Below are 12,115 nucleotides of genomic sequence, written 5' to 3' on the forward strand. Positions count from 1 at the left end.
TATGGGTATGTTACATCTTTTGGGGGGCATTTTTTGCAGTGTTCTCATTTGATCACGCAGATGTTTGTGTCATTGGCAATGGCATTACAATGAACTGAAGTTGGACAACATTTAATACACTGAAAATGATTGAAGAGTTTCATACGCTAAAACATTCTTGCAGTATATGAATAATGGTTAAACCTTTTGGTACTGAAAGCTAAGCAAAATTACAGTGTTTCATAGTTCTCTTGTATGTTCTGTGTACTCCCTCTGGACTATTATGTTTTAGTATATCTTGAATAGATCATGTTTTCAGATTTTTCTTGCAGAAATAGCAAAGTTGCAAGGATTGTATGTGAAAGCTTTGATTTAGATTCAGAATATTTTTAGAATAAAAACAATTTCAGAGTGAATTACAGTTATAAATGACAGCATTAGTCTGATCAAAGAATTACAATAAAACATACAGGCAAACATTCTTCCTTTATGTTCTGCAATGATGAAAATTTTTTGGTTTTAAAGTTCCAGATCATTTCAGTTTAAAAAACCAACACCACTTGTGTGCCTCATTCATGGAATACTGAGTAAGTTTCTTTTTCATGCCCACTCTCTTCTTCAGCTTCTATTTTAGATGAGTTGTGGATCTCCAGAGGCAGTATTACAGAGAAGCTCGTAATTTTTTTGAATATAAGGAAAAAGCAGAAGTCTAGTTCTGTATTCTGTCCTTGCAAGTGGCCCATAAAATATGATTACAGTATGAGATAGAAGCTTATACTGGTATTTCCATAGAACGTCTTCAGACAATTTGCATGTCATATGCTTTCTGGTGCCATTTGAAACAGCCCTGAATGATTAAAACACACTTAGTGTTTCCAGTCTTTTCTAGGGAAGAATAGCGTTTGTTTTTCAAACTGTTACTGAGTTGACTCTTGAACAGAATTTGAGGTGAAATAAATCAATCATATTCAGTATAGTTCCTAGAAGTTCAGCATTTTCTTTGTGTTCTAGAATATACTTATTTATAAGTTGGGCCCACCTGCAGAAGCTAACACAGCTAGTTTTGGAGCGATCAGCTGAGAGCAAACAGGTGATAGCTTGCTGTGGATGACCTGCCAGTCATGCAGATCCAAATACCATTCACATCCTCATGAGTGTTATGGAAGTGACAGCAGAGCACAATATATATAGCTCTTCTTAGAGCTAAAGATAAACTAGCCTCACTTCAATGCTGTATAATGACTGTTTTTTTTTAAATTAACTGAAATGGTTTTCTAGCATGAGCATTTAATAAAGCAAGACAAGTAAAGCTGAAATAATATTCCCTTGATACCTTTGTTAACGCTGCATCTTTCCTGTATTCATATACTTAATTTGAAGTGCTTCTAAAGAGGTGTTGCCATGCAAAGGGTGGTGGTTTAGATATGACTATATTTTTTTACCTTTCTGACATGAGAGTTTAAAAATAATTTTGGAGGCTGTCTAACCTAGTTTGTATCTAAAGCCTGGAATTTACAACTCCAGATGCATACAGCAGCATGTTGAGATTGCTCATCAGAATGAAAACCTAACCAGAACAGCTGTGTTTGGGTTTTGTACTACATCTTTCTGAAAATGCAGTTCTGGGCTTTTAGATTCTGGGGCTTTTTTAATTGCAGAGAGAAACTTTCAGCTCTTCAGTTTTTCCTATTTGCTAATCACAGTAGGGATGAGGCATAAAAGGTTGTGTTGCAAATTGCACAGACCTTCTATAAATAAATACTTGTGTAAATCAGCAAATTACTTAATTATTCACAACCTTTTTCTGGCATTCCCCAACTTGGACAAATAACCAAATTTATTTATTTATTTTACTGTGGGGAACAAGCTAATTGTCAGTTGTACTCTGCACCTTTGGCCTGACAGCTGTCATCTCACAGTTCCTTGAACTAGATGAGCAAATACCGGCTTGTCTCTTAGACAAAGCTTAGTCTGACCCATTTCCCTCTGTCTTACTGTGCTTGTATTACAACACAGCAAAACTGCCCACATACAATTATAGAAGCCTTTAAGCATTAACATACTACAAATGCACATATACCATGATGCAATTTGCTAACAAAATGTATGAATTTTCGAAGTTCTTGATAACAGATTAATCTGAAATTTGGAACCACTGATTCTCCTTTTATTTTCTGAAAGGGATTAAAGACTGCTTTTAGCTATCAAACCTGTATTATATGTATGTAACATGCATTGATCCAGCTACTGCCATTTCCAGAGCAAGGATACTTGGGTCAGACTCTAATGCCTGTTAAATTCTGGGTTTTGTTTCACAGCGTGTTAAGGAAGCCCTTTGATCTGGGGATCACATACTTTGGCCTTTATGCCTGACTCATCAGAATCATAGCAAGGGAAGATTACAGCATGGTAATTCTTCAGAGGGAGGAGCAATAGCAAGAATAATACAAACGTAGTTGGTTCTGGAGTTCAGAAAGTCCATAAAGAACAAGTAAAGCTGCTGAACTTAGGCCAAACTTGAGGGCTACAAAAACTGTTCAGAATTTTGGAAATACAGAAGTTATTTGAGAAATAACTTTGTTGTTCTTTGCTAATACTGAAGGAAGCATAACATCATTTGGTGTCTGGATTCATCACCTAATTTACCACATTTGTAACTTTCTTGCCAAGGTAGAAATGTTTGTCGGGCAGTAAGATTTTTACTTGCAATAAAAGGAGTTAAATACTGTAACGAAAGATTAGCAATATCATAGCCTTAATTTGGTGCCTAAGATTAAGGTTGGGATGGGATAGGGAGTTTGTTTACCTTGGAGTATGTTTGAAACAGAATGTTGGAAGATTTTAGTAGGGTATCTACAGCAAGCTTCAAGTGCAATTTGAAGGCATTCAGAGGATTAGAGGAGGTTAGTTAAAGGATTATTTACATCTTTGCACATTCTGTCTGTTTCCAGTATGCTTCAGCCCAATTGGATTCCCTGCTTGTCTTGTTTTATCGATCACTTTACTGGCACAGCACTAATGTGGTGCTAGTGATACATTAGACAGTATACCACCAGATATGTTTAATGTTTCTGAAGCTACTAAGGTAATTCAGAGTGGGTTTTAAGCCAGAATCTGAAGTGCAAGAATCCATTGTGGAAATATTTATATCTATCTAATTTTGGCAGACTAGCAGGTTGGTTCTTGCCTTTTTTCCAGGCATAGGTGAATAATTTTTAGTGACTTTTAATACCCCCTCTCCCCCCAAGTTAAATAGCTAGCTTTAAAGCCATACTGAATAGGTGATTAAAAAAATTTTGAAGCGCAGATAAAAACACATGTATATATTGGAAAACATTAGGTAGTGTAATTATAGGACTCATTAGACAGCTCTGCCTATAATTCAGCTGTAAAAATGTAGCAGGTAATGAGCTGGTAGAGTAACAAAAATACTGTGAGCAAGCACTTAAAATATTTTCACTGTTGGGCACCCAGCTTCTGAGAATGGTGGATGAGCTCACTAATGAAGATGCAGCCAGTTCCAAATGTGCTAAGGAAATATCACTCTTGGACCGTGACTGAGGATATTCTGTCTTTGGTAGCTCTTTGAAGTGTGAAACTTGTCTTGGCTGCTGGGAAGGAAATATTTTGCCATGTTGTATTGATACAGTGATTGCTGTTCTGCCTCAGTATTATTGTTTTCTGCCTTTATTTGTAGGGTTGGCTCCTTCCCTTTTGTGCTTGCCTTTACTCAAGCAACAGTAGGGTGGAGATGATAATGATTTAGTGACATTCTTCCATCAGGGTTCTGTCTAACATCTGTGAAACTTAACAGTATTGTTAATTGCATCCTACTGTTCATGTAAACTGTTAGTTATGATGGAAACCTTGGAGTTGTATGTCTGCATCAGTTTATACTCACAAGCTTTTTTCTTACTTTTTCTCAAAACTGTAACAGTTAGTAACATGGATCGGCATATTTTAGGCTGTTGATAGCTTGGATCTTCCAATCTTGCTAAAAGGGGGTTACATACATTGCCTACCAGGTAGTTTAAGTGAATTTTTGAAATTAACTTTTTGTTGTTTAAAGCTTTTTTTTCATCTTACCCTTAAGTTTTGGGGTTTGTAATTAATGTTTTGTGAAAGACTTACTGTCTAAGCCTCCTGTTAGAACTTAGCTGCACTGACATGGTCATGAAATTCTAAGGGATGACTGAAAATATAGCAATTCATGGATGCTGAACATACTGACAGATTTCTTTTTTTTTATTTCAGATGAAGAATTAACTTGTTAGAGATTGAATAGGAATTTTTCTTAATGCAAGTTGCTTGGTGAACTATTTAATGGAACTTGGATTAAGCAAAATCATTCTATGGTGGAATGTCAAAATTTAGTATTTTGAGAAGCAAACATTAGCATTTTGTTACTGTGAGGAGAAAACTTGAACGATATGTAATTCCTGAAGTTCTTGATGGTTGTGTTTTTAAAAGTGACGTAACTAAGCTGAAGATAATATATGTTACGTGTTGAAAACGTTCATAATCTCTTGGTTGATGATATTTGCCATAACCCATTTTTGAGTGCTTTGCAAACTGTTTCATCACCTTACCTGGTCTTCTCTAAACATACAAAGCAATTTTTATCACAAGGATTTCATCGTTGTATTTGTGGTTGAGAATTTGCATGCTTCTAATTGACAAGGCTTATCAGGCTTGCTTGTTGTGCTACTGCTGTGTGTTCGTACCCTTGTGCATACATGGTATTTGCCATTTCTTTTTCTGGCATATACCCTTTTCAAGAGGTATGTCTAAAAATGCATAGCATGGCCAAGGCTGTGAGCTTCTACAACCATCACCACTTGACGAAGATTTTCTGGAATCATTAACACTTGTCAGCTTCCTTCTTTTTGTTTTGCCGAAAAGCTCAGAGCAGGAAAGAAACTTACGTGGTTTTTATGCACTTGAATAAACATATGGCAGAAGCTGTTACACAGATTACTCTTAGGAATTACACTTTTAAGAGGCTGGGAGAACGGGACTCGTGACCAGTCTGACCAAACTTGGCATATGGTTGCAATGGGCAAGTGTGTCTGGGGTGAGGAAGGAGGAAGCTTGGGAGCAAGAAAGATGGGACCATCTCTTTTGTTAGCAGCTTGTCTTTGTAGTTGCTTAAAGGTGAGAAGTTTCACTGGAGTTTCTCAGACCTAGCTAGTTTTTGGCAAAGCAAGTAAACTATTGCAGTGCTTGTCCCATGCCAGCTTTGGGAATGCCATGACAAGAGCAGCTGAATGGTAGAAGGCAGAATTAATTGTCACTGTACTTACCAGTTTGAGAAGTAAATGTTGGGCATAAGTTCTCGAATTAGTGCTCTGCAGATACCTGGTCTGTCAAGACAGTGCAGTTTTGTAGTGTTCTGGGTGTTGGTTTGTTTTTTCACCATGAACCAAAGCTGCTTTTCCTTTTTTCCTTTTTTAGCTCTAGAAGGTTTCCTGATAGAACTAGCAGGATTCTCCAGCAATTGACACTTGTACAAAGGGTGTGTGTATATGTTTGTATATAGTATAGTGAATCAAATAGGAGGCAATAAAATCACATTGTTTAGGGCATATTTTGCTTTGTTTTCTGCAGGATTGGTAATTTTCGTCCCAGTTACTCAGGTTTTTCAGTAATTATTTAGTTTTTTCCAGTGTGGTAGTACATTAGAGAAAAGACACAGGGAGTTACTACCAACATTCAGAGGCTATTGTGTATGACTGTCCCTGAACATGAAGCACTTAATACGTTTTCTAAAGGGATTTTGTGGACACAAATTGCAAGTCAGGTAGCATTCCAGATCTTACACATGAAAATATTTTTTCTCTCTCAATTTGTATTTATGTATTAATCTGCTGGAGTCAATTTAACAGTCATACAAAAAAAATCAACCTCTAACTTACTCTGTAATAGATTTGATTCCTAAAATTACTGTTTAATAACTCAAAATACAATTGTGAAATAATGAGAGAGAAACATACTGTGTTTTGGCTCAGTGAGCAGACAGCATAGTTCCGCAATCTCAGGCTATAAGAAAGTTGAACCTTGAACTTTAGTGTGAGTAGTAAAATCATGAGAGGAATATCTTCAGAAATCTTTTACAGCATCCTAACAGCATTAGATTGCATTATATTACACGTATATATCCAGTCTGAATTCAAATTCCAGTCTCTTTATCTTCATGTTTTTCCTCTCTAAGAATTCAAATCTCTTTGATACTGACTTGATAAAATTGTTAATTTAACTTGTAGTGTTTTTACAAAATGGTCTGCTAGTAGTTGGAAAAAATTAGTAAGGAGGATTTTTTTTAAAATGTAGTTAGAGCTCTACTGAAGAAGAGCACTGGAAGAGAAATAGTTAAAGCATGCAATTTATATTGTTTATAATGGAAATACTGATAGAATTTGCAGAATAATGAGTTTTTCATGCGTAACAGAGCAAAGAAGGCTCAGTGGTATTTGAAGATGAGTCACCCACAGAAGTTTAAAAAAAAAAGTACAATATCCATGCCTGAAATGTCTTTATTTTTGGCTAAACTAGGATCATTTTTGTTTCTTAAGTGTGTGTTTCTTTACTTCTAAATACTGAAAACAGTGTTTTGGCTGTTCTAAAATGACCTAATGCATATTTTCTGGTTATGTCCTGCCTTTATCAATATCTGTTGTCTTGTAAACTGCTGCATTGTTTTATGATGTTTTTAATGGTGTGGGAAAATTGAGTAAAATTGTGCAACGTTCTTTACCTTATTACTTGATTTATTTTCATTTTCCTGCTTTTTACATTGAATGACAGCTGCTAGCCGGGATGATAGCAGAACCTGCTTTTCTCTCTGAGTATACTATCTTTGCTTTGGATCCCACCAAACAACCTAAGCCACAGAGTGACGGTGTGGTGAGTCCTCCCACCCCTCTTAGTGATGCCTTTAGCAGGGGGAGGCGAGTACTGTACTAGAAGGCAAACCTAGTGTTGCTTGTGGCTTGTTCTCACAAAGGCATCTATCTTAACTACCCTGTTGCTAACCCTGCACTAAATTTCACGGAGGTAGTACCTGATAGCTCCTGGCTGGTGTGCTGTATGATGTGAATTTATTGTAACATAAAAAAATTAACATGTTTTCTGTTACACAGGTAACCATAGTCTATACAACTTTTAAATAATTGTTGCACAAGTTTGTGTGTTTGTTGCATAGAATTCATTAATGCCATTGAAAGTCTTCCTCTTCATTTCTATGTATGTCTGTATGTATTTAAAGATAAATTGATGTGATAAACGTTGATATAGTTTTTGTCTAAAAATTGTATTCTTTTTGCTGTGTACAGTGAAAAACTCAAAATGTCATTTACTTCTAATGGTAGCAGGAAACATTTAACTCACATAGACACTGAAATTCAGCTACTTCTACTTGGTAACCTGGCAGCGATTATTGTGGGAATAAATAGTCCTTTTTTAATAGTTTTTATTTTAAGTATGTATTTCTTTGCCTGGAAATATGTTTATAGTATGGTAAGTAGAGAAGCTCAGTGAGAAGAAGACAAGGAGTGGAGGAAAAGCTGCTGGCATAGGGAGGAAAGCAGCCTTCTGGCTTCTAATGGACACACATACAAAGCTGTGTTCTGCTCAATGTTGTTACAGGGCTGGGATGGCGTCTTTCACATGCTTTGGAGGCCTGGCATTCCTGAGTGCATATTGATTCAAAACAGTGTCTTTTGCAGCCCCAGCTCATCCTCATATGTCATAATTACTTAACTTTTCCAGTTTAGCAGGTACTTTTTTGCTGCTCACGAAGCGGGTGACAGTGACAAGTCAGTGAGAGCTGTAACAGGATAGAATTTTGATAAGCAGATGGACATAGCACAACACAGCATGTTGTGGGGGACTTGTCTCTTTCAAGCTAACCAAGATTGGACTGAAACAGTGATTAAAAAGGTGATCTGTGGAAGGTCTTCATTTGTTATAAAGGGTTATGCTTGTTTAGAGCATGCCCTTAGAGCACATACTCTTTACTAGCTCAGTCGTGGTGTTCCCAAGATTGAGCTTTTTGATGGAGAGCAAACAGGACATTCAGACTGTGCTAAAATCTTTAGTTTTGAAATAGGTACTAGATTCTGCCCACCCCCCCACCCCCCCGGTATTTTGACCATATGTTCCAGGTCTAGCGATTACTACTAAAAGTTTCACTGCAGATTTAATTAAGCTTTTCTACCCTTACAGCAGTAAACAGTTGTGGGCTGTTTGTCACTACACTACAGAATATCCCTAGTACAGTTGCATTTTGAAAAACATATTTCTGTGAATGCTCAAGTGTTGCCTTTATGTTATCTTTTAGTACATACTTTAGTGGCAGGAATCACTGACTTGCATATTTATATACAAGACTGCATACATAGCAAATAATTATAATGTAAGAATTATCATTAGTGTGTTGCCAGTGTGTATTAATACTACGTTACCAGTAAAACTGATGATGTTCTCTGAACTTTTTGAAAGCTCTAGAGCTGTACTTTCACAGTAAGAACTGTGGGGGAGAAAATGATGTAGATGTTCATAGGGAAGAGGAGGGCCCGTTATATACAAATATGTATTAAAAAAACCCAATTATATACATTTGGGAAAACTAGATAAGCTAAAGATGCAGGGGAGGAAAGGTTTCATCAACACACACAAGTGCATATTCTGCTAAAACAGACCAGTATTTTAACCGTGTGTGTGCAAGAGGTGTGATCCAAGAGCAAGCATCATAAAGAACTGTCTGTAATTGTGGAATTTTTAGCATAGATGAAGTTAGTGTAAACTCTTTACCAAGTAACCTGCATGTTTTATGTCACATGAAGAAACAGCTCAAATATTATTGGAGCGTTTTTTTAAAGGAAAATTCAAAGAAAATGAGCGAAGAAAATGTGTACTAAGCTCTCCTTGCTCCATCATTTTGGAATACCTCAGAAAGAGGGAGAACAGTAAAATGTTTTGAAATGCAGATATTAAGTTTTCACGCTTTACAGCTCTTTAGGCTTACGAATATATTTATACCATTGAGAATTATTTTATATTTCAGAAATAGGGACGTAAGGAAGCACAAGTGTCACTAGAACACCCTGATCTGCTCCAGTTAAACTTGAGTTCATCTTAATAACAAAAAGCATCCTTTTTATTAGAGATTGTAAGTGTAGCTCTCTTTGGATACAGATATAGTTGCCTATGTTTTATATGTTCATGGAGGAAAGAAAGACTTCTGCTGGTCTCCAAAATCTGTGACATCACCCTTTTTAAGACTTTCAAAACACCAGCCTGTGCTCTGTGATCCTGTTTTTTCTGAAACATCTCTGAAGGCTTATGAAAAGCAAGGGCTTTTAAGCTCTTCAAAGACATGAATCTGTACTTACATATAGCAACTTCCATTCATGCTTACCTTTCACTGTGTGGACACCAGAATATGACCCTTTGCCCTAGAGCACAGTGACTTAGAATTGCAGTGGCTAGATACCTGTGGTGTTTCAGTTTTTTATATAAAAGATAGCCAGTGTATCCCTTTTATGGTTAGTATCAATAGAAAGTCTAATCCCAAATATAGGTTCTACTTCTTTTCACACAGATTGAATAGAAAGATGTCAGTAAAATTAATAGGAAAATCTTAAAAGTGGCGACATCAGTTATAGTTTTGAAATGACATTTTTTAAGGATTCTCAGAAAACAGCATCCATGGTTTTTATATTCATGAACACCTTATGAGATTTAATAATTACTTAATCTTGTGGTTTAAAATAGATTTAAATATTAAATTATTCTTATGAATTAGATGTACAGACTGTCCATAGTTTCTTTTAATTCTTGTTATGGCTATCAGAATATTTGATTTTTGAAAGAAGCGGTTGTAGTTGGTTTGTAATTCTTGGTAAAGTATTTGTCTTCCGCTTTTGTCGGTCCAGTACGAGCATGGTAGATGCTTTGTAAACAATAAAGCAGAAGATAAATCTTTTATTTGGATTACCCTTATTATTAACTTTCCAGTTAGGGGACGAAGAAGATCAGGTAATGGAGCCAACAATGAAATGTAAGAGTGCTTTAGTTTAAAACTCAGTAGGAGCCGTTAATCCAGTAGGAGTCAGTGCACTGTGACAGGACAGTGCTCTGAAGCAGAATGCCCATTTTGTTGAAGCCAGGTGAAGCGCAATTTCCAAATCCAAACAGATTTCCTGTATGGCTGGTATTGCTCATTTAGCTTTGTCTGAATCAGGGTGTCTGCTCATTTCTCTGGCTTCCTTAACTGTCTGGATTTCTCTTCTGTGGTGGTTTCTAAGTTTGCTTCACAGCAAACCTGTCTGAAGCCCTTTTACACCAAATGATTCCTCTTCTACATTTAGCATTTGTGTATACTTACCTGGGTGTTCACACAGAGTAGAAGCTGTGGGTGTGATCATGTAGCAGATACACCCCTGGAAGATTACGATTGATATTTTAGTTGTATATACACCTTAGATTTTACAGCTTGCCTATAACTATCAGGGTTCATCTTGATTAAAAATAAACTTACACTGCTTTTAGCTGATTTCTGCATATTTTGTTTGATATGTCTCAGTGATTTGCTTCTCTTGGAAAAAAATCATATCCAAGATGGTTTCTGGCATGTTTTGCTACTTAGTTTGACCTGGTTTAAACACCAGAAAATCATCAAGATTTGTACAGATGGGAAAAGCAGAATAGACAGACTAGCAACAGAAAAGTCTGAACGCTGAGGGGGAGAAAAAAAGAAAAAGAAAAAAAAGAAAACCCCTGAAAAACCAACCCCCAAACTATCATTTTCTGTTGTGTTGGTTTTGTTGCTTTGAGTGGAGGATTTTTTGGCTTTTTTTTTTTTCTTTTTTTGGGAGCGCAGAGTATGAGTGAACTTTTGCACAGGTTGTTTTTACTCAAAGTCTAATTTTCTTCCTGTGCTTGTTTGGAATCTTAAACAGCCTGTCACCAGCACTTTTTTCCAGGTGGTTTCCACATACCACCACCACCTGCCCCCCTGTGTGTTTCCACTGTTACTCACGTTGGCTGTAAACAACACTGGTCATCAATTAGGTTTTTCCTGCTATCATTTTGTCTTTTTGGTGTTTCTTTGATTTGTGCATAAATGTTACATAAATAATCATTATGAATAATGTAATTGGAGATGTCAGCATTTGCAGATGTCTCATACTAATCCATGCACACATAGCCGCTTTGTAGTTCTGTATACTGCAGCAATCTGTTTTGAATTTAACAAACTAGCTTGTTTGCATGAAGACATCTTAATAAACATTCAGCAGAAAGTACTAAAAACACAGGCAAGGAAAAACCACAAATTTGTAGGAATTGGTGAATTTCAGGCCTTGTAGTCTATTTCTTCTAACAGTTGTTTTTCCTCCTGTAGAACTTGAGTAAACAACCGCTCCCCAGATCCACAGAAAACTATGGCAGTGGACCTGCCTCCCCACAGGTATGGCATGGATGTGAGGGGGGTGTTTCCTCCTTCACTGCCACATTGTCTTTGTGTTATGTTACCTTAAGTGCCCAGTATGTATCTTCGTGCTGGAGTAGGGGTGACAAGTACTTGCCCATCAGAATACTAGGCTGTTTTGTTTGCGTCTGATCTCATGAGCTGGTATTAGGCATTGTCACTGATGCGCAGAGCATTTTTTTTGTAGAGCCAGGTTAGCAGTACTGCAGGCTGCCTGTGTTGAGGACAGCCAGCACGAGGTACAGGACATTAATCTCACTTTCAAAAGTAGAGAGCATATTGCATAGCTAGAAAGCTGATTTCTAGCTGAAGGTAAAGAACTGGTAGGCTTAAAAAAAATTTAGTGACATTCTTTAATAAGTCTCAGAAAAAGTTTAGCTTGCTGAGTGGGATTAGCAGTGTGTCCCAACAGTTGATTGTGGGGGCAACATCATGCAGTGATGCTTTCAGATCGTTCTGTAGCACCAGTACTATTTGGTACCATAACACAGAACCTTTTGTTGTAGAACAGCATAAATGCTTTAGCTGCATAAATCAATAATAGCATTTTTTTATGTTTTATATATATATATGTGTAATAGTAAAAATCAAAAAGTCATTTCAAATAAAATAAAAACTAGAAAAGGACTGTTTAAGACAGCATGC

The 12,115-nt window shown here is 36.6% G+C and overlaps 1 protein-coding gene across 3 annotated transcripts in view; it reads left to right on the forward strand.

The window, feature by feature from the left end:
- GOLGA4 (golgin A4) overlaps nucleotides 1–12,115 on the forward strand; it is a 74,160-nt gene that overhangs the window by 12,924 nt on the left and 49,121 nt on the right. For 2 of the 3 annotated variants that reach the window (XR_013927509.1, XM_080383260.1), the window contains exons 3-4: nucleotides 6,784–6,882; nucleotides 11,384–11,449. Coding sequence is in view for 1 of the 3 variants with exons in the window: in XM_080383260.1 (XP_080239386.1) it covers nucleotides 6,784–6,882; nucleotides 11,384–11,449 (165 nt within the window). In the remaining 2 variants the exon portion in view is untranslated. The remainder of the gene's footprint in view (nucleotides 1–6,783; nucleotides 6,883–11,383; nucleotides 11,450–12,115) is intronic. The other variant, XR_013927510.1, reaches the window with a different exon arrangement.

The sequence above is a fragment of the Falco punctatus genome (genome assembly GCF_963210335.1).
Source record: "Falco punctatus genome assembly, chromosome: 4".
NCBI classification, from domain to species: domain Eukaryota; kingdom Metazoa; phylum Chordata; class Aves; order Falconiformes; family Falconidae; genus Falco; species Falco punctatus.